Source organism: Colius striatus, chromosome 5 (genome assembly GCF_028858725.1).
Source record: "Colius striatus isolate bColStr4 chromosome 5, bColStr4.1.hap1, whole genome shotgun sequence".
NCBI classification, from domain to species: Eukaryota; Metazoa; Chordata; class Aves; order Coliiformes; family Coliidae; genus Colius; species Colius striatus.
Window position 1 is genome coordinate 13,450,918 of NC_084763.1, and position 19,809 is coordinate 13,470,726.

At 41.6% G+C, this 19,809-nt stretch overlaps 1 protein-coding gene across 1 annotated transcript in view; it reads left to right on the plus strand.

Moving 5' to 3' along the window:
* Nucleotides 1-623: 623 nt before the first annotated feature.
* Nucleotides 624-19,809, plus strand: part of HECW1 (HECT, C2 and WW domain containing E3 ubiquitin protein ligase 1) — a 181,930-nt gene continuing 162,744 nt past the window's right edge. Inside the window, exons 1-2 of the mRNA XM_061996514.1 lie at nt 624-951; nt 16,112-16,219. Coding sequence (XP_061852498.1) covers nt 663-951; nt 16,112-16,219 — 397 coding nt within the window. The 5' untranslated portion in view covers nt 624-662. The remainder of the gene's footprint in view (nt 952-16,111; nt 16,220-19,809) is intronic.

Consider the following 19,809-nt stretch of genomic DNA (forward strand, 5'->3'; position numbering starts at 1 on the left):
CTGGGTCTGTTGAGCCTGGAGAAAAGAAGGCTCAGGGGAGACCTTATCACTCTCTACAACTACTTGAAAGGAGGCTGTAGTGGGGTGGGAGTCAAGCTGTTCTCCCTAGTAACAATCAACAGAACAAGAGGAAATGGCCTCAAGTTGCACCAGGGGAGGTTCAGGCTGGATGTGAGGAGGAATTTCTTTCCTGAGAGGCTTGTCAGACATTGGAGGTGCTGGAGTCACTGTCCCTGGAGATGTTTAGGAGAGAGACAAGTGGATGTTACACTTAGGGAAATGGTCTAGTGGTTGATAGGGCTGGGACAGAGGCTGGACTCAATGATCTTAAGGGTCTCTCCCAGCAGAAATGATTGTATGATTCTATCCATTTCCTCCACACACTACCAGTTGTGGCTGAGCATAGTGGTGCAAGGCTTGGTTTTACACTTGTTTTCATGGTAAGAATTACGGAGTGGGAGTTGAGTTAGCACTGTTCCCTGCTACACCTTCTCATGCCTTTTTTGTGACGCTGAATGGAGTAAGATCTGCTATTTTCTCACTCTGATGTACTACTTTTCCTGAGTTTTGACATCACTGAAAAAGTCATCCTGTAAATATTATTCTGGTTTTTTTTTTCTTTGCAGAATCTGTACCAAAACAGGTTCCTGGGCCTGGCAGCCATGGCATCTCCATCTAGGAACTCACAAAGTCGGCGGAGGTGCAAAGAACCTCTTAGATACAGCTACAATCCTGACCAGTTCCATAACATGGACATCAGGAACAGTCCTCATGAGATGGTCACCATCCCTAGGTCTACCAGTGACACAGACCTTGTCACTTCAGACAGTCGGTCTACCCTGATGGTCAGCAGCTCCTACTACTCCATTGGGCATTCACAGGACCTAGTGATATACTGGGATATAAAGGAGGAAGTGGATGCAGGGGACTGGATTGGCATGTATCTCATAGGTAAGTCCTCTTTACCCTTTATCCTTTGCTGCCTTTTTCCCTTTTTTTCTGAATTGGAAGCCATGTTCAACTATATATGGTAGCATATTTTTGGCACCTCCATCTAGTAAACCTAACCTCATTTAACAGCAAAAAGATATGGTTTAAATGCACTTTTACCTGCTTGTTTCACTTCAGTATAAAATTAGCAGGTTTTTAACTTGATTTTGTTCCTATGGAAATAGGAACCTATTCTGCTGGCTAGACTGAAGTCTTTGTTAACTCTTAGCCTTCTGGTAAGTTTTGAAATGTGAAGTTTTAAATGTGAAGTTCTTATATGTTTCCTGAAAACTGGCAACTTGGTAAAGATGACATACTCAAATTGGTGCCCCCACAAAGGGGAATGTTGGTAAAACATGGCTCTTATCTTTTTGTGTAAGTGTGCCAAGCACTAAGCAGGTATTTTAGTTCCAATAGCATTGTTTCATCTGGGCCAGATAGCAAACCAGAAACAGGTAGAGCATATGATGTTGTGATGGGAGTCGTAGGGAGCTACAGTGTTACTTAAGTGCATTAGTGGATAAAACCAGAAGGCTTGGCATTACATGCTGAGGATGTTGGAAAGACAGATGTTGGTGACATAGGGGATGTGAGAAGGTACTGGATGGGAGATCTGAGCGTGCAGAGAAACCCCAGTGGCACAGCATTAGTCATTGGAAAATGAGTTCAGAGTATTGGAGAGACTGGGATGTGGGTTACAGTAAGCCAGGCTGCAGTACTTGTTCACATGAGTAACCTCATAAAATTCCTTGCTTTCAAAATAAAAGCAAGCTTCTTAAATTTAAAATCTTCTAGGAAAAAAAAATACACACTGGATTTAAAACAGATACTCTAAAGGCAGTCTGGTTTGTTGCCCTTAACTGAATTACTTGTGTTTACAGTTAAGCTTGCAATTGTGTTTTATTGTACAGATGAGAAGATACAGCAGCCCCCAGTACTAGATGCTAAGTACTCTAAACCTGTTCTGCAGTAGTGTAGGCAACTCACAAAGGACTGCATTGCTTCAGTAGAAAGAGGCAAAACGTATCTTCTGGTGGTCCAGAGTGGCAGTCTCACACTGAATGAACTCATTCAGGCAGGTTTCATAGTTCAGATGTTTTCTCAAGGGCTGTGAAGACACATTCTGAATGCTGGTGGGTTTTTTTTGATGGGTACCTTGTGTACGTAGAGGTTTAACTGGGCAATAGAAAAATCCACCCTACTACTCCTGTTTAATTTACCATATCAAACAGGATGTTGCTGCAGACACTCCAGTAAATTAAAAGTGCAAATTGTGACATGTATCTTTGCCCCTTCTGGCTGAATGCCTGGTGTTAATGGCAATAGTCAATCCTCATTCCAAGGAACACTGCTGCCAAATGAAAAATGAACAGTATCTCCAGTCCCCCAGAAACCAACAGTTGACCCTTGACGTCTTTGAAGGTGTTTTATCTCCAGACTCTCAGATTCCCAGTCCAAATAACCAAGGAAATAACAGGCAGCAACAACCCTCACCCCTTTTAACTCTCCTCTACCACTCTTCTACTCCCAAAACCTAATGTAAAGGGAACTGTGGTGTTTTGATTCGCTTAAAGAAAGAACACATGAGACTGAAGATCACTTAGTTTTGGACGTTTGTTTGATGTGGAAGACAAGTGGAATCTAAGCAGGTAAGAGGCACTATGGCTATATCCACATTAACAAAGCAGTGGGAAAGGTAGGAATGGATCTGTGGGACCCAACATCAGCTTAATCCATTTTGGGGACTTGGCTTTTGAACAGTCTCAGTCTGGCAGAGCAAATGCCCTTGAGTCCCTGTAGTGCATCTTTCAGATTAGCTTCATCAGGGCAGAATGGAGTTAATGTGCCTCAAGACCACCACACAGTCTGGTGGTGCCAAATTGGGGACAGTTGGAAGGGTCATTACAGAAGGATGCTTCTGACCTTGAATAAAATGCATGTCCTGTGTTCAATGTGACCAATCCATAGGGGTGGGAGATCAGATATGCCTTATGGCTTAGTTCTGTGTATGCATTTGCACAGATTTTGAGCCTGAGCTCCTGTTTATAGAGGGAATGTTCTTGGCCTTGTGACTATGACCTTCACAATGTAAACTGATATATGACTATGTTTTGAATTAGCAGCCAGACTGGAACAAGAGAACCAAAGAAACTGAGCTTTTTCCAGTCTGCTCAATAGAGCATTAATGTCGAAGCCTGTTAACTGTTGCATTGCTGCTCATCAGTCTAGTATTTGTCTCAAAGCCAGATTGTGGACACAGCCCAGTCCTTTCTGGGATTACTTGAGTTGGTGAAATTCGAGATGAAAGATTTGAGTGTAGCATATTTAATATTGCAGTGAGTCATGGCAATAATTTGCATCCTTGGGGTATCACGCAAGGTGTAGTAAATTGTCTTTAAAACTTGCAATGTGAGCATAACAGTTGTATTTATTTTGTCTTGTGGGAGCTCCTGAGTATCTGAGAATGTTTGTGATACAAAAGCAGAACAGAAGGTAGCTCTCACCTTAGAGGAATTTAATCATTGCCACGGTAGCATTCTAGGAAATATCTCCAAATAGTTTTATCTGAGTGTTGATTTTGAAACACATAAAACTTGGTTGGTTCTTGCCACCACTACTGTCACTAAAATTTTGATTCCCAGTAAACCACAGGCTTCAAAACAAAGAGGTTCCAAGTCTGGGGAAATATAGATGGTATAAAAGGTTTCCAAAAGAAAAGGAGCAAAATTAATGTGAGTCGTGTTTCAATACCATACAGCATTTTGAGATGCTGTTCCAAGGTTAAAGCAGCCTGAAAGAAGAGTTAAAGGAGTTGTCCCTCTATGGAAATTCTGTCTGCTTTCTCCTCTTGTGAAGTAGCCACAGCTCCTTTTATCACAAGGTATTTGTTTTTCTCCTCTTCAATCGATGTGCACGTTCCAAAAGATGACCAACTGGGAAACAGTCTTTGCAGAAGCAGGTAAAAGTTGGATTTAGAATTGGTTATTAGAGTTAACTTTTGCTCCTGATCTCAGGAAATGGGCTAAACAGCCAGTCAGTCTCCTCTAAAACACTGTAAAAAATAGTGGCCATGTGTCACGCAGTAAAAATTAGTATTGAGTATATCCACTCTTTAGCTGCATGAAAATATCCATATGCAGCTATGTTATTTTGATGAAATGCCATAGGAAAACTCTTTAGTTGAAGGGAGAATAGTAAATGTTGACTCTGTTACAATATAGACTTTATTACTTCAGTGCATGTTAAGATTAGCCATGGTAAGATGACAAAAATATGAGAAATGGAAGAACAAGTCTTTTTGCCTGTTTAAGACACATTGTGCCTTCAGGAGTAGGAATTACATTTCATACCTGCTAAACCTGAACTCTAGAGATGCTCTAACTTTCCCTTATATATACTATATAACAGCTCTGAGCTATGCAGAAGAATCTAACAACTCATCTGAGACATGCATTTGCCTTCCCTCAAGAGAACTGTAGTATTATGAACATCAGCAGTCTTTCAGAAACATATCCACAGTCAAAAATACACATAAACACTCAAAAAGAGTTCTCTGAGAAATTTAAACACAACATAGTTGTGATGATATTTAAAAATCTCTGGAATATAAGTTTTCTTTCCAGAAAAGCTGTGTGTAAACAAAAGGCACATCTTGGTGGGGGAGGGGAGAAACTCAAACAAAGGTGTGAATGATGAAGAGATAGCATGTTTGTGTATTTTAAATAAAAATTGTTATTTAGTGACTACTGTGAGATGGATGGACTATTTGCAGTTGTTTATCTTCAAGTTTTTCCTTTCTCTGTTATCTCATTTACTATTACCATTTGCTACAGTAAGAAGCCTCTTAGATAAATTAATATGGACTGCTGGCAGCTGCCTGTAGATAAAGAGCTATCTTATAATTACTGCAGTAGCATTTTAGCTGCTACTGGACTTCACTTCTGTCATCATCTCCATATCTGATGTAGCTAATGAGAAATGCTTAAACCAGCATTTTGAAAGAGTCATTTGCCCCAATATCTATCTGTGCCCCAATTCCCCATACTGATGTTGGGAGTTTGTCAGGGATAACATTATATTCTCCTTACCTGTATGCAGTCGGCTTTTTTCTTTCAGTGTTTCCTTCTGGGAGAGCAAAACAATATTAAAGACTTTTTATTGAAATTTTCTTCATAGAAAAATCCTGTAGAGTCTAATTTCCCGTCTGTGTTTGGCTTTTGACAGAGTAATGCCTCTCAAATATATGCAAGTAAGAACATCTTGACCTAATTAGTGACTGAAGTTTAGCTCTAAAACAGGGTGTATTCCTCCTCTGTTTCAGCTTTTGGTGTTTATTTCTCTCAAAAAAAACCTTATTCACCATAATCTGACAAATTAATTTTTAAATCTATTGGTTAATAGACAGTTAAATATTTGTTTAAACTTTTTCCAGGTTGATTTTAGGCTTAGAGGGCCTACTCCTGCTGTATTGCTCATTGAAGCAAGGGGATAGATCTCCTTTTTTACTGCCAGACTTGGATGAGAACTTGTTTGTACAGCTATTTGAACAAACATTTGATGCATACATTCCAAAAGTGTCACACATTGCCAGCAGAGATGGAAAATGTTAGAAACAGTAACATGTGTATAAGGACAGGAGTTGCAGGTTGCTATGTTTCAGCTCCAGTTCCCAGTTCAGGCTCTCTGTGTGTTTGGATGGTTGTTCCACTTCTCTGCTGCAGACAGAGCCATCTGTAAAACAAAACTGTTCACAGTATGCCTGCTTAGAGTGAACTTTGTTGATGTTTGTATATAGTTATATCCTGGGATTACCCATCTTCTCAATCCTTTTACGGCCTTTGGAGCAGAACCTCACTCTGGTCTTAGGGCTTCTTCTCCGCAGGTCATCTTGTAGTTGGGTCTCTTGCCAGGCTGTGGCTGCCTGTGATCACCTGAGCACATCAAGTTTTGTTCAACACCTGCAGTTCTGCCGTCTCCATAAAACATCAATGGAGGTGTCCAGTAACCAGACAGCTTTCACTAAGCACAGCACCATTTACTTCAGGAACAAGAAGTATCAAAGGAGCAAGCCTGTTTTAAAAAAAAGCCCAGCAATAGAAAGCCTGCACAGACTCTGATCAGAGGGTACTGGATATCTTAGCCATTGGCAGATAAATTAATGTGGTAATACTTGTTGGTTCTCCAGCCTGGCTTGCCTTCACCTAGCTGCTCTTGGATCCCGTGAGTCACTTACCGTTCCAGTTCTGCATCTTGTGGACGCCTTCAGCTAGTGGAAACCAGGATGTGCCATTTCCAGACCCACCAACTGGGACACAAACAGAGCTTCTGTCTCTGTTTCACCCTTTTACAAGCAGATGCAGCCAGTCCTTAAATGCATGCCTCTGTGTATTCCCAACACATATGGCTTTTGACCCATTCTCTCTTTCAGTGCTTCCTAAGTTCACCCCTGTCATTTCTGTGGTGATCCTGTTGTACATAGCAGTGCACCAAAACGCTTCTGCTGGAGCCTGTAGGTTGCCAGTTCTTTTCATTAAATATCTTTACTATTTGGTAGACAGATTTACTGTGTACCAAAAGATTTCCAATTAGTATTTCCCCATAAATAACAGGTATGGTATTATGAACCACTTTCTAGGTGAACAGGTGGAAAGGAGTTTTCCACTTTGTCATCCTGAATAGCAGGAGAAGGGAAATAATGCAGCCCAGGGAGTACAGCAGCCTCATGCCTTCTTGGTGATTTCCAGGGTCTTATGCCCATGGATAAAACTGCCTTTATGCTGTGCAAAGAGGGCCCATAATGCTCTGTAGCGCAGACTGATAAGCCAGTAATGATCATTTGCTAAAGCATTTCTGAATAAATCTATCAATGGGGAGCACTGGTGCACTAAAAGTGAGGTTTTGGCCTCAGTCCTGCAAAAGGAGCATAATCCATGCAGCACATTCAGACTACTGATTGGGCAAAATCAATCACGACACAGTGGTGGCATAAACAAGCAATTCTTGGTAGGATAAGGCTTTAAAGCACAAGGATTTGTTCTGTAGAGGTTGTCAAGTGAGCCATGTGGATTTTGAAGTTTCAACGTATGGTTTTCTTAGTCTTCTAAACTAAACTAAATCATTCCCACTCCTTTGTGTTTATAACACTTAAACATGCTGTTCATAACATTTGAATATTCCCATGCTGCCCTTCACAAATACTGTACTGACTGTATATGCATTTAGCTTTTGTCATCTTTCTCATCTATTGATCTCTCCAGCCCTAAAGACATTTTGTCTTCACTGAAGATCTTCCAGTTCGTAAGTAGCTTATAATTTTTCAGATAAAATCCCTCTAGATTCTCTTGCACTATGATGCTTCAGTGCACACATCTGAATTGTGTTTGGGGTTTTTTTTCTTGCTGCTTTATCAGATCACAAATGCCTGTCTAATTTACTGTCTGCTGTTATGTCTTTCAACATTGCTGTCAGCCCCTTTTTCAAATAACTCAAATTATTTCCCCTTTAATGTCCATTGTTAACCTGGACAAGCATCACCCTTGTTCACATTTCAGATCTCCCTATGTCCCTTTATATCATGTCTTTATAATGCCTTGGGACTACAGCATCTCTTATAATATCTTTCAGCAGATTTCATGGGTGCACTGTTTTCTCCTAACCCTCATTTTACAAATTGTTCTGTAATGAATGGAGAGGCTTCCACTGGCTGTGAGAACTTAGGAACTGCTGTATTAAAAACAAGCATACAACAGCTCTTCCACGCTGTACCTCACCACACGCCATATCTTCAGTTTTTCAGTATGCACTGAGGAAATCATGACCATCTTTGGATTCCTCCTGCTTATCTTCAGTGTGCAAGCTGGGTGTCATTAGTTGTGGATGTATAGCTGAAGTATAGCTGTGGCTGTGCTAAAATCCAGATACGATCCATCTGCTGCAGTGGTGAGAACAAATCTACAAGTGCAGGAGTTTTAAAGCAGAAGTCTGTAGCTGGGACAGGCATAGCTGAGGTAGGAATGAGAGCTGTGTGGAAACAATTGCACTTTTAAGCGTATGCAGAACAAAATTACACCAGTATAATACTAGACAGATGCCCATGACACTGCAACCTAACATTTGCTGTGGGTTTTTAACCCCCACAAGCTGTTATTGTTGAGCCTCACCTTACCTTTTTGCTTTCCTCATTCTATCTACCTTTTCAGCAGATTTCTGGTTACTGGGGAGAAATAGAGATGAGCAGTGGATTGTGCTGTAGCACAGGTCCTAAACACGTCAAGGATACCATAGAAGAATAGGGCCCATTGTCATCATCTCTGCTTTTAGCCAGAGACCCCACTGTTGCTGAGGAGAAGGAAGGGACGGGCCTCAAACTCTTTGTGGTGAGCTTGAGTACAAGGAGGACAGGACATTGAGGAAAGACTGGATCCACAGTTCATCCAGAGCCTTCTGAAAACCTAGAGGCATATCAGCCCCAAGGCTTAACAGGCTCTCTGTAAATAGTAATCATATTTGCTTTTTTAATTGGTATCCATATCATGAAAGATCAGAGTGTTTTCTCCCAGCAGTAATTTGGAGGCTGCACAAGTGGTAAAGGATAATGTTGTAGATGATTCTGAAAGTGACATTCAAAGCTAAGCATGTTTTTACTGAAGGTTGTAACTCCCTGATCTTGGGAGTGGATGACAGGTGTCCTTTGGGTTGTATCTGTATTTCTTTCTGCTTCAGATTAGGTGTTTTAGGTTTTAAACCTACCATGCCTTTTTATGTGCCCGGATGAGTTCTAGTTGGGACAGTGCTTTCTGCCCTCAGTGACCAAGAACTGTGATAATTTTGCCAACTCTATCCCTGTTTTATTGCAGTTTTGCCTTTTATCTCCCTCTTTTCCTTTTGTCTTTCTCTTGTCATGTGGTCTCATTGCTGTTCCCCATTCATTGTTCACATTTTTTCCATCCCAATTAAGTTTTCTTTAACTGGGTAGGTGGTTAATTTTTGCGAGATTAAAATGGAACCATTCATGTACTTGAAACAAAGCACATGCACAGCCCTTGGATCAAGGACTGAGCTTTCAGCACCAATGAAGGATTAGACCCTTGTTTTCCAGATCTCTTCTTCCTAAGAAGCTGTAGAAGGAAGGAAACTAACTGCAAATTGCAGCATGTTCATTATCTGCAACAGAAATTGGCAAATGAATAGACAATGAAATTTTGATCCACACTAAAGCTGGATCTGTAGCTGCTGAAGGCAGTGCAAATGTTCCTGTTGACTCCAATCATGATCATGATAATTATTTGTGATTTTTTTTTTTACTGTGGTGTCTTTGCAAATAAGAGCCAGGCAATCTGCACCTTCTGCATACGTTTCTCACGAATAGATCCTCTCCTGCAGAATGATGACCACTTGTATTGTACCTGACCTGGAATCACGTTTTCCAAGGTTTAGTAACATTAAATGATTGCAAAAGGAGATACTGGCATGGCCTGATACAACTCTGCAGAAGCTGCATTTGTGAATTGTAGAGACTAGTGTTGTCATTTTGGGTTCCTCAAGTGATAAACTGGGTGGTAAGAGAAGAAACATCAGGAATAGGAAGTTTATCCATGGCTTATGACTTGTATTGCAAAATATTGTTGTGTTATTGATATTTTATGCTTTACAATGTCACTTTCCATGCAAATTGCAAACCAGATCAACTAAAGCTTGTTCTCTTTGTAAAGAAAATGATTTTTAAAAGCATTTTGCTAACACTGTCTATATGGTATCATAGTACACACATTCATATTGGCCAAAAGCACTTTTAAGTTTCACGCTAAAACAAATTTGTTCAGCTAAGTGCTTCTATAATTTCTAGAGTACAGCATTTCCTATTCACAGGAGATCCAGACATGAACTGTAGCTTTTGTTTGCATGCCATAATTTCACTAAGTTTATAGAAAGCAAGTGTTGTAATATGTAGAGCTAAATCAAATTAATGATAGAGACTAGCGTACCAAGTTCAGGCATCTCTCTGATATTATGTTCCTGTCTCATGTTAGTTATTTGCTGCTTTGAAGGTAGCCCAATTTATTCTGTATTTTGTAGTTGTTACTCTTGTAGAATCTGGAAAGATAGGCTGATTATATGCATCAACAAAATATTGTTTGGAAAGGGGAACAGGTTTTTTATTTCCACCTCTTAAGTAAAACCAAACTAGCCAAAAAGATTACTCAGTTATTTGTAATTTCAACTCCATCAGTCCTTCCGAGGAAGATATGTTGACTATCGGTTTTCTTGTCTGTGGGAATTTCAGGCAAGCTTTCAAATACCAAGGTCCTGTCTGTTTAGTGTAAGCTGACAGCACTTGAAATCCTCTTTAAGGTTTTTTAAAGATCATTGAGGGACTGGCCTTTATCAACATTTTTCCTAATTCTTCTGAAGGAATGCTTTTTGTCAATTGATTGCACTCTTTCATCTGAAAGATAGCTTTCTTTGGTGGCCATGGTTCTTTATCTTTCTCTCTCTCTCTCGTGTTTGTGAAGTATATTGGGGATCACTCAGCATGGAAGTGACAGCACAGAATATTTTTAGCAGTAAAGGGCTATGCTTGAAGGTATCTGGTTCAGTGAGGATGAGCAGTCTGTTAGAACTGCTACCAGTTCCCAAAGCACTTGCTACTGTTTGCCTCTAGCATGCCTTGGTCCCTCTGGCTGCTGCTCAGCCCCAGCTGCCTGGTGCCTGGTCATGCATCACCTTCCCTGTTTCCTCTAGGGGACCATGTGAGATGTGGGAGGTTGGACTTCAGCTGCTCCTATCTCAGCACAGCTTTGCAGCTCTACAGCCTCCTTCCCGTGCCCCAGCAAGTGGCAGCGGCAGCTCTGTGTGCCCCAGAGCAGGGGAGGCAGGGAGCAGTGTCTGCTGGCTTGCTGCTTTAGATGCCCTCACTGTCCCCAGCTCCAGGACCCGCTGATGATGGTCAAAGGGCTGCATGTCCCAAATACTCCCTCATTTGACACTTTTCCTAAGTTAGCTGTTTATCCACAGAAATGAAGCCACAGATCTGAGAGCAATCACAAAGTGTTTGCTTTTTTTGCAGAGCAGGGCCAAACCCAGACTATGCAGTGGATTGCCAGCTAAGCAGAGAGCTAGTTTAAAGGTTCACCTCCTTTCAAAAATAGAGGGAGGGAGATGCATTACCATGCTTCATTGGAAAAATGTCAAAAGCCATTAGCTGCAGGCTGAAATATATCAAAGGGAGCAGAATTATCTCTGCTCTTCCTTTTGTGTTGAGGTGAACAGAAGCATTTCACCATTTACCTTCGGGAATTAAGATGCAATATGTTTTTAAGGTCAATTCCTTTGTTATAAGGATTCTCAGTAGAAATATGAAATCAAATTTGTTTTCCTTTGCACATACTCCTTCTCCTTACCATGCTGTCTGTTCACTGACATTGGCATGAATATTGATAAATCCATGTACACGCACATGCACATATATGTAGAGCACTGAGCAGGTCTTTTCTTTGTCACTGTGCTATGTACATAATGTCAGTGTTCAAGGCATAGCATGCCTGGAATAGTATCACCTGACAACTAAAATAGGTTGGTCAGGTGTATTCGTAGATTCCAACCTCCTGCCCATTTTCAGCTCCTGGTATTTTTAATTTGACAGGGGATATTTCTTTCTTAAGAGAAAGATTTCCCTTTTGGACCTGCATCTGTTTTTCCAGAGCTAAAATTTATCTGACTTTAAAATCCCAACTAATGTAAGTTTCTATTGGAATGAAATTAAGTATAACTTCTTTGAAAAGAAGGAAATACTTAGCTTTTCAAAAGAGACAAACACAACTTACATCTGGCCAGAAGAAGCACCTGCGTACTGGATTTCTGAATTTCTGAATTATGAATGTGTACAAATGTTTTACTTAAAAAATGTTTTTATACTTAAAGTTTCTATTGTTCCTACTTGGGGTGACCTACAGAGAGCAGAGCTCCACAAATTCGTATTAAAATGTTGTCGTGGTTTGGCCCAGTCAGCAATGAAGCACCACGACAGTCTCTCGCTCGATGCCCCCATTCACTCCCACCCTCGTTAGGATGGCAGAGGCCCCAGTGAAATGGGAGTAAAAAGATAAGCAAGGTTGTTGTGGATTGAGACCAGGGCAGGGAGGGCTCGCTGCCAATTATGGTTCCGGGCAAAACAGACTCCAGTACTCAACTTAGAGAGGAAAATAAGAACAGTTTATTCTTACAAGAAACAGAACAGAACAAAAGCAGAAAGGGAGTAGGATGATGAGAAAATTACAACCAGCACTTTAAGATCTCCCTCCCCCATCCCTCCTTTCTTCCCGGGCCCAGCTCACTGCTCCCGATATCTCTACCTCCTCCCCCTGCAACGGCTCAGGGGGGCAGGGAATGGGGGATGTGGTCAGTCTCTCACTGATGGGCTCTGCCGCTTCTGTCTTCTCAAATGAGGACAACTCACATTCTTCCTCTGCTCCAATACAGGGTTCCTCCCACAGGACACTGCCTCCTCTGGGCACAGTCACTGCCACTGCTGTGGGGTTTTTATGAAGTGCAAACAAACCTCAGCTTCACCAGTTCTCTCCATAGGACACAGGGGAGTCTCTGCTCCAGCACACCTCCTCCTGTCTTTCATCACTGACCTTGGAGTCCACATGGTTGCTTCTCTCTCTCTCCCAATTCCTTGCACCACCACCAGCTGGAAAAGAAGGAGAGACAGAACAAGAAGGAGCAGGAAGGACTCTCATTTTCTAGCTTCTTAAAAAGTGATCATGGAGGCATCTAATTGGCTCAGCCCCAGAAGTGGGTCTGGCTCAGAGCTGGGGAGAGTTTTGAGCAGTTTCTTACAGGAGCCATCTTTACAGCCCCTTCCCCCTTACCAGAAAAGGCTCCACGCAAAGCCATGACAGGAATCATTTCTGCTGCTTGAGCCTGTATTTCATCAGTGGCTGCTGTCTATAAACTCTGTGTGCATGACTAGCTGTGTGTTTATCCCTTCCCTGATGTGCTTTGCAACTTGACGTTTTGGCTCTGGATGCTGTCTTTCCCCTGTGTGACACAGGCAACATGCAGATGCTACTTGGTGGGAGCAGCTTGTTCCAACTTTTCTGTGGTCTCACCTGCCACCTGTATCCACAGACTGACTTCCTTATCCCTTCTCTTTGGGAGTTTTCTACCTTGGACGTGCAGACTGAGAGTGGTCCCTCTGCTCAGCCTGGTTTTCCAGGCTTCCTGTGCAGTTCCCACAAAAAGGAGAAAAGGGCTTTCTGCAATCATCCCTGCTGCCTCAGCTGGCAATAGAGATGTGATTTGTTTTGGGTATAGACATTTGCCGATATCTCTGTCAGATTAGAGACTGGGTGGTGCAGAGTTCATGCTGCCTTTGTGCCAGCTGTGGGAAGCCGGCAACATACAATGTGGTGGAAGTGCCAGCTGGCCCTTGCAGGTACTACACATGAACATAACCTTTTAAATCTGATTCTGGGGTCTCTTGTGCTGCTAAAAACTGGCCTAAAATATCTGCAATTTTCTTAAGCAAGGCCATCCAGTCTAGCTCAGCTAAGCCTACTTAAACAAGCATGGTATTTGATAAACAGTGTACCTTGAGGAACAGTAACTACCCATACATCTTAATAATATGGCAGGCATTGGAGCATCTCCAGCAGCTTGCAGAGACTCAGTATGACAAATAAACATCACAAGTGATGAAGCTAGAGAGCAGCATGCCTGAGCTGAGGGATGCTCTCTGTGCCTCATCAGGACAAAGGGCCAGGCAGGGTTTCCAGGCTCTAGATTTGTGCAATGTTTCAGTACATGTTCACTGTTAAGTAGGAAGTGTTTTCCCTACCAAAGCAAAAGGTACGGTTCATAACATTAAAGCTCCTCATGTGTATATAAGTGTTCCTACTTCTACAGAATGATCTGGGTAATTCTGGATAATCTATATCCAGAGTGGTCCTTTACTGAAGGTAGTCATTAGTAAGCCAGAGCTCTGAGAGCAGGGGTGTATACTTATCTGCGCTTTTTTAATATAGAATTTGTCATTTAAAAGAAGATACAAGCAGCTATAAAGTACAGAGGAAGACCAGAAATCATACTGGAGGATTTTGCCATTGAAGGATTGCCACAGAGATGTCCTATGTGAATGAGCTGAAAGATTTTTTGCTTGAATACAGAGTATGAAACACAACTACTGAAATAATTACTGACAAATAGCAAGTCAGAGATGGGAAAATGTGTTGTAGATGGCATTGCCATTTATAATGACCTGTTGCAATCGCTAGTGATCTCTTTAAAAGGATTTCTGTTGTAAATTCCCCAAGAGGGTGTCACCAAAGAGTTCAATGTTGGTAACCCACTTGCCTTACTCCTTTGAGAGCACAACTATATGAAACCAACAGAACAATATTGGCATCTGCTTGCTGCTTTGTTCTTGCACTGAAAGAGTCATTTCCTTCTAGATAAAAGTCTGCTTTATTTAACATTTGTATACATATATATTAATAATATCTAAGTTTCTTAGTTTCTTGGCTTTGTCCATTGGGCTGCCTCTTCCTCTCTGCAGTTTGTCACACCATCAGTCTGTCCTCAGTCATGATGTTTCTTGGTGTCATCTTTGTTTTCTGGTTGACCTACGTGATAACGAAGCAAGTGCTTCAGTGTTTGTAATTGATATGTTTTAATCTCAGATTGAGTGCTTCACATTTTTCCTCAGCTCTTAGGGTAAGTAATAATTAATGTAATTGTCTTCAGAACAGAGCCTCAGCACCCTCCTGGGATCATTTCCATGGCAAGGTCGAGTTGGTTAAATCCATCTGTACAAATCTCTGTTAAAATTAAAGCTCTACATGTTGCTGAAAGATCCAGGAGGTTACTGGCTCATATCTGCAGGTGGAGACCTGGGCAGGGCACAGATGCAAAATCTATTTCATCCCCGTGAAGATGGAGCAATGAGGCTATGGCCAGGCCCATCCTGGATTGTTGCTTCAGCCTCCTGAATTTGCCACATTTGAGGCTCCCACAGATCACTTCCCATGAGCCTTGCTTCCTTCTGACAGGCTGTAAATGTCTCCATATGACTGTTTTCTTTTTTCTCCACTGTTTGTCTTTAGTGAAGATTGAAAGCATAAGTGCTGGCTTGATATGGTGGAAATACATGCATTTTTGTTTGCCTAAAAGCCTGGTATGAGTGAGTAGTTGGTAAGCACGGCCCTGAGGCTGCAGCAGTCTCACTGGCTGGTTTTCAAGCCGATAGATAAAAGTGAGTCAAGAACCAGGTCCTTGCCTGGAGGCTTGGATGTGTTTGCTCACATCTACACTGTGTAGAACTTGTAGATTGGTCTGGAAAAGAGCTTGTTGAAGCAATCTAAAGTGAAACTTGGAAGCAGAATAAAAACTTGTGTTGACAACCAGAATGCCACTCTTCAGGCTTCTTTTTATTTACACTCTGGCCTGTGTGTACAAGGTGGTTGCTTTATCAGACTTGGTTTTTAGTAACTTCTTCAATATTATTAATTTGTTTAGATTACTCCTTGACTTTTCTAAAGATCAGCTTGGTAGTCTGACAGCTTTTACGTGCTCAAAATACTGCAAGGGGACACCATTTTGTTGTCAGCCGTCTGGTTTTGGAGGCCGAGAGCTGTGAAGGCACTCAGTGTGATTCTTCAAAAGTAATTACCCTTTCCTGTATGCTGCAAGTGCTACCCATAGCTGTTGTGATACAAGTGAATGTAGTACAGATGCCTGCACATAATTATTTTTAGTGGGTTTTTTTAAGGAAAGAGTTGATGCAAAGAAGGGTTTATTTTTTGTTACCATTCTGTCTTACAACTAGATAAATGTGTTTAATTGGGTAGGGATTCATCAAAGATGAGCTGGATGTTTTGATTTTTGAGAACTTTGTAGGGATGTATTTTTGAAATTACATTTCAGGAAAGACTGTAATTTTTAAGTAGAGCTGCACTTTTCAAAAATATAAACGAGTGAAAAGCCAGTTTCTCAACATGTGGTGCCAAGCTGTCTAGCAGATTCAGGATACTCTGTCAAGCTAAAGGTATATTTTTACCCTGACTTTGCTATGCATCTTATCATAACAGGCACTTGAAGAGACTGTTTTCTTTGTTTACAGATGAGGTCTTGTCCGAAAACTTTTTGGACTACAAGAACCGTGGCGTCAATGGCTCTCACCGTGGACAGATTATCTGGAAGATTGATGCCAGCTCTTACTTTGTGGAGCGTAAGTATTTTTCCAGTCCTGCTGCAGTATAATTCAGCCACTGTAGAAAGACAACTGAACTGCTTAAGTTGTTCTTCTGATGATTTTATGGCCATAAAAATGCTCCAGCTAGAAGATTCACCAACACTTGAATACCGTTATATTCTCCTCAGGTCTAATCTGTTGGCCATTATTGGAGACATCAGATGAGGTTAACTTTGGTTAAATGTGGTAATTCTTATACCACGTTACTGCTGGCCATACCTTTGCCCTGTCCTCTGGATTCTTTGAGTAAAAGACATTTCTTATGTGAGTTTGGTTTTGGTGACCAGTATCTTTCCAATTCCTGCAAGTGTCACCATATTGTGTGATCTGCAATTTAAAAAGAAGATATGATCTCAGTCTAAAAAACAAAGGTCTGAGGGGTGATAGTTTACACCATCTTCTTTAGATAGAATATACATGAGATTTTCAGACATTACATAGAATCATAACCATTAGAAAAGACCCTTAAGGTCATCAAGTCCAACCACTAACCTCACACTGTCAGGCCCATCACTAAACTAAACCATATCCCTCAGCATCTCATCTGTGCATCCTTTCAATATCTGGAGGGATGGTGACTGGACAGCCTATTCCAATGCTTACAACTCTCTTGGTGAAAAAATTCTCCAAAATTAAGCTCCCTTGGCACAACTTGAGCCCATTTGCTAGTGTCCAATCATCCATTATTGGAGAGAAGTGATAAACCCTCACCTCACTACATCCCCCTTTCAGTTAGTTGTAGAGAGTGATCATGTCTCCCCTCAGTGTCCTCTCCTCTGGGCTAAACAACCCCATCTCCCTTAGCTGCTCCTCATAAGACTTGTTCTCCTGACCCTTCACCAACTTCATTGCCCGTCTCTGGACACGCTCCAGCACCTCAGTTTCCTTCTTGTAGTGAGAGGCCCAGAACTCAACACAGTATTCAAGGTGAGGCCTCACTAGTGCCGAGTACAGGGACACAATCACTTCCTTGGTCCCGCTGGTCACATTATTTCTAATACAAGCCAGGATGCTATTTGCCTTCTTGGCCACCTGGGCACACTGCTGGCTCATATTCAGCCAGCTGTTGGTTAATACTCCCAGGTCCTTTTCTGCAGGACAGCTTTCCAGCCACTCTTTCCGAAGCCTGTAGTGTTGCTTGAGGACCTGGCACTTGGCCTTATTGAACCTCATAGTCCTCTTGGGCTGCCTGACCTTTCTTCCAAAGATCATAAATTCTCTTTTCCCTCCTGAGCTCCAGAAGCAGCTCCCTGTTCAGCCATGAGGATCTTCTGCCTCACAGGCTCACCTTCTTGCACATGGGAACAACTCGATCCTGGGCCTTTAAGATTTCCTTCTTGAAGAATGCCGTTCAGGACAGCCTCCCAAGGGACACTGGCTAATCACTTCCTAAACAAGTCAAAGTCCAGAAATTTAAGATAACATTTCAGCTGACCCTCTGCCTCTTTGCTTCTCTGAGGATTGAGAACTTGATCATTTCATGATCACTATGCCCAAGGTGGCCCCCAACCATCAAGTCTCCCACAAGACCTTCTTTGTTCACAAACAGCAGGTCTAGCAAAGTGCCTTCCCTCCTTGGCTCCTTCACCAGATATGTGAGGAACCTCCTGGACTGTCTTCTTTCTGGTGTGTTTTATTCCCAGCAGATGTCTGCCAAGTTGAAGTGTCCCATGAGAACGAGGGCCGGTAATCCTGAGTTTTCCCAGCAGTCTAAAGAACCTCTTATCTACCTCTTCATCCTGTCTAGGCGATCCATAGCAAACTCCTACCACGACATCCCCCTTGTCCTTCCTCCTGATTCTTAGCCATAAACACTCAACCCTACCCTCACTATCATTGACCTCTAATCTGTCAAGACACTCCTTAACACAGAGAACTACCCCTCTACCTCTCCTTCCTTGCCTGTTCCTTCTGAAGAGTCTGTAGCCATCAAATATAGCACTCTAGGCTGCACTAAAACCACATTTTTAATATATTTAATCAACTGCAAAGCTATATGCTTTCATAATTAAGTCTCAACAGTGAGCAGGAACCCTTGAATATGCATTTAGATATATAAAATTCACATACATCAACATTTCTCTTTGCCTTAACTTCCCACTTCAGTAGTTAAGTGGTTCTGAGAGTATCTGCGTGTGCTGTTATTTGCTACTGCCTACTTCATTTTCTCCTATTTTAATTCCGGACAGGGCAAATGATTTGTCTTTGAGTGCACTGGTACATAATCTCAGGGCTGAGATTCAAAACCTAGCGATGCCAGCATAACAAAGTAGAAAGAAGCAGCAGCCCATGAAGTGTGGGCTGCTCAGCTACAGTGTAATATGACTTGGTTTTAAACATCACTGAAAGATGGTTATGCTAAGCTGCATTTTCTTACAATAGGGCAAGTGAAGAATGTGCATGCAATCAATTAACAACAGCTACTATGTCTCAGTTAATGGGGGCAATTTATTAAGCTGACAAAATTCATCACGCAGTTGGGCCTTTAATGAAATGCGGCCCGCCTGAAGAGGCTTTCTTCTAAGTATTTCTCACATTGCATCTTTCTTTGCAGTTGTGGAGTGGTGGCAATTGTGGAAAGCTGTGACAGGAAATCTACCAGCAGCCCTCTCCCACTTCCATTTTTCCTCAAAGTGAGCTAGTAAGGCTTCAAAAGCCAGTTCTGGGATTTTATATCTATCTTCCCCATGCTTCTGTTAACAGCTGAAAGAAAGCATAATCAGTCTCACAGATTAGTAACCACAACTCAAAGAAGCAGCTGTAAACTGATGTACCTTAAAGGTTAGATCCTGTAATGTAATTCTGCCCTAAAAGCAATGTTCTTCTATTTTAAACTATTTCCTATAAATGTATTTTGCAAACATTATACAATCATCCTGTATATTCTGGAGACATTTCAGCATCTCCCTTAATTCTTTATAACAACATTCTCAATTTAACTTAACGCTAGGCATTACAGACCATCAGCAGTGCTTCACACTGCCGAGAGATAATCTGTTTCTAAGGCTGAGTATCTGTAAAATGTCTGTGTGTAGCATTCTGGCTGATACCAATAAGGTCAAAGTCACAGATTAATAAATTATAACTCATACCTTTTCCAAATCCTTTGGAATTTAGGTTAGATCAAAGACTCTCTTGATTGATCTCAAATTCAAACAAGTCTGAAACTAATACACCTGACTGTCGTGCAGTTTCTATATGCTTTTGTCAGACTTCTGGATTTTGCCTAGGTGGCTAAGGTAGACCACTGGAAACATTCAGCACAACTGAAAAACTGAAATTGTTGCATGCAACGCTTCTTCTGGTTTAATTCCTCCTTAATGGTACAGGGATCTCTTTCATCACACATGCAGGTCTTAGTCCAGTCTTTTGAGTATCCTATTTCTAGTCTCCAAAGGTGACTATGAATTCCATTCATATTAGCACATAGTAACTCTTTCAAAAGTGGAAGAACTTGAATGGTCAAGGATATGGGATAACTGAACCTGGAAATGTTAACTTGCTGTAAAAGGTACATAGCACTTTGCAGAAGCCAATTCAGTGTTTCTGTAACTTGATTGCTAAGG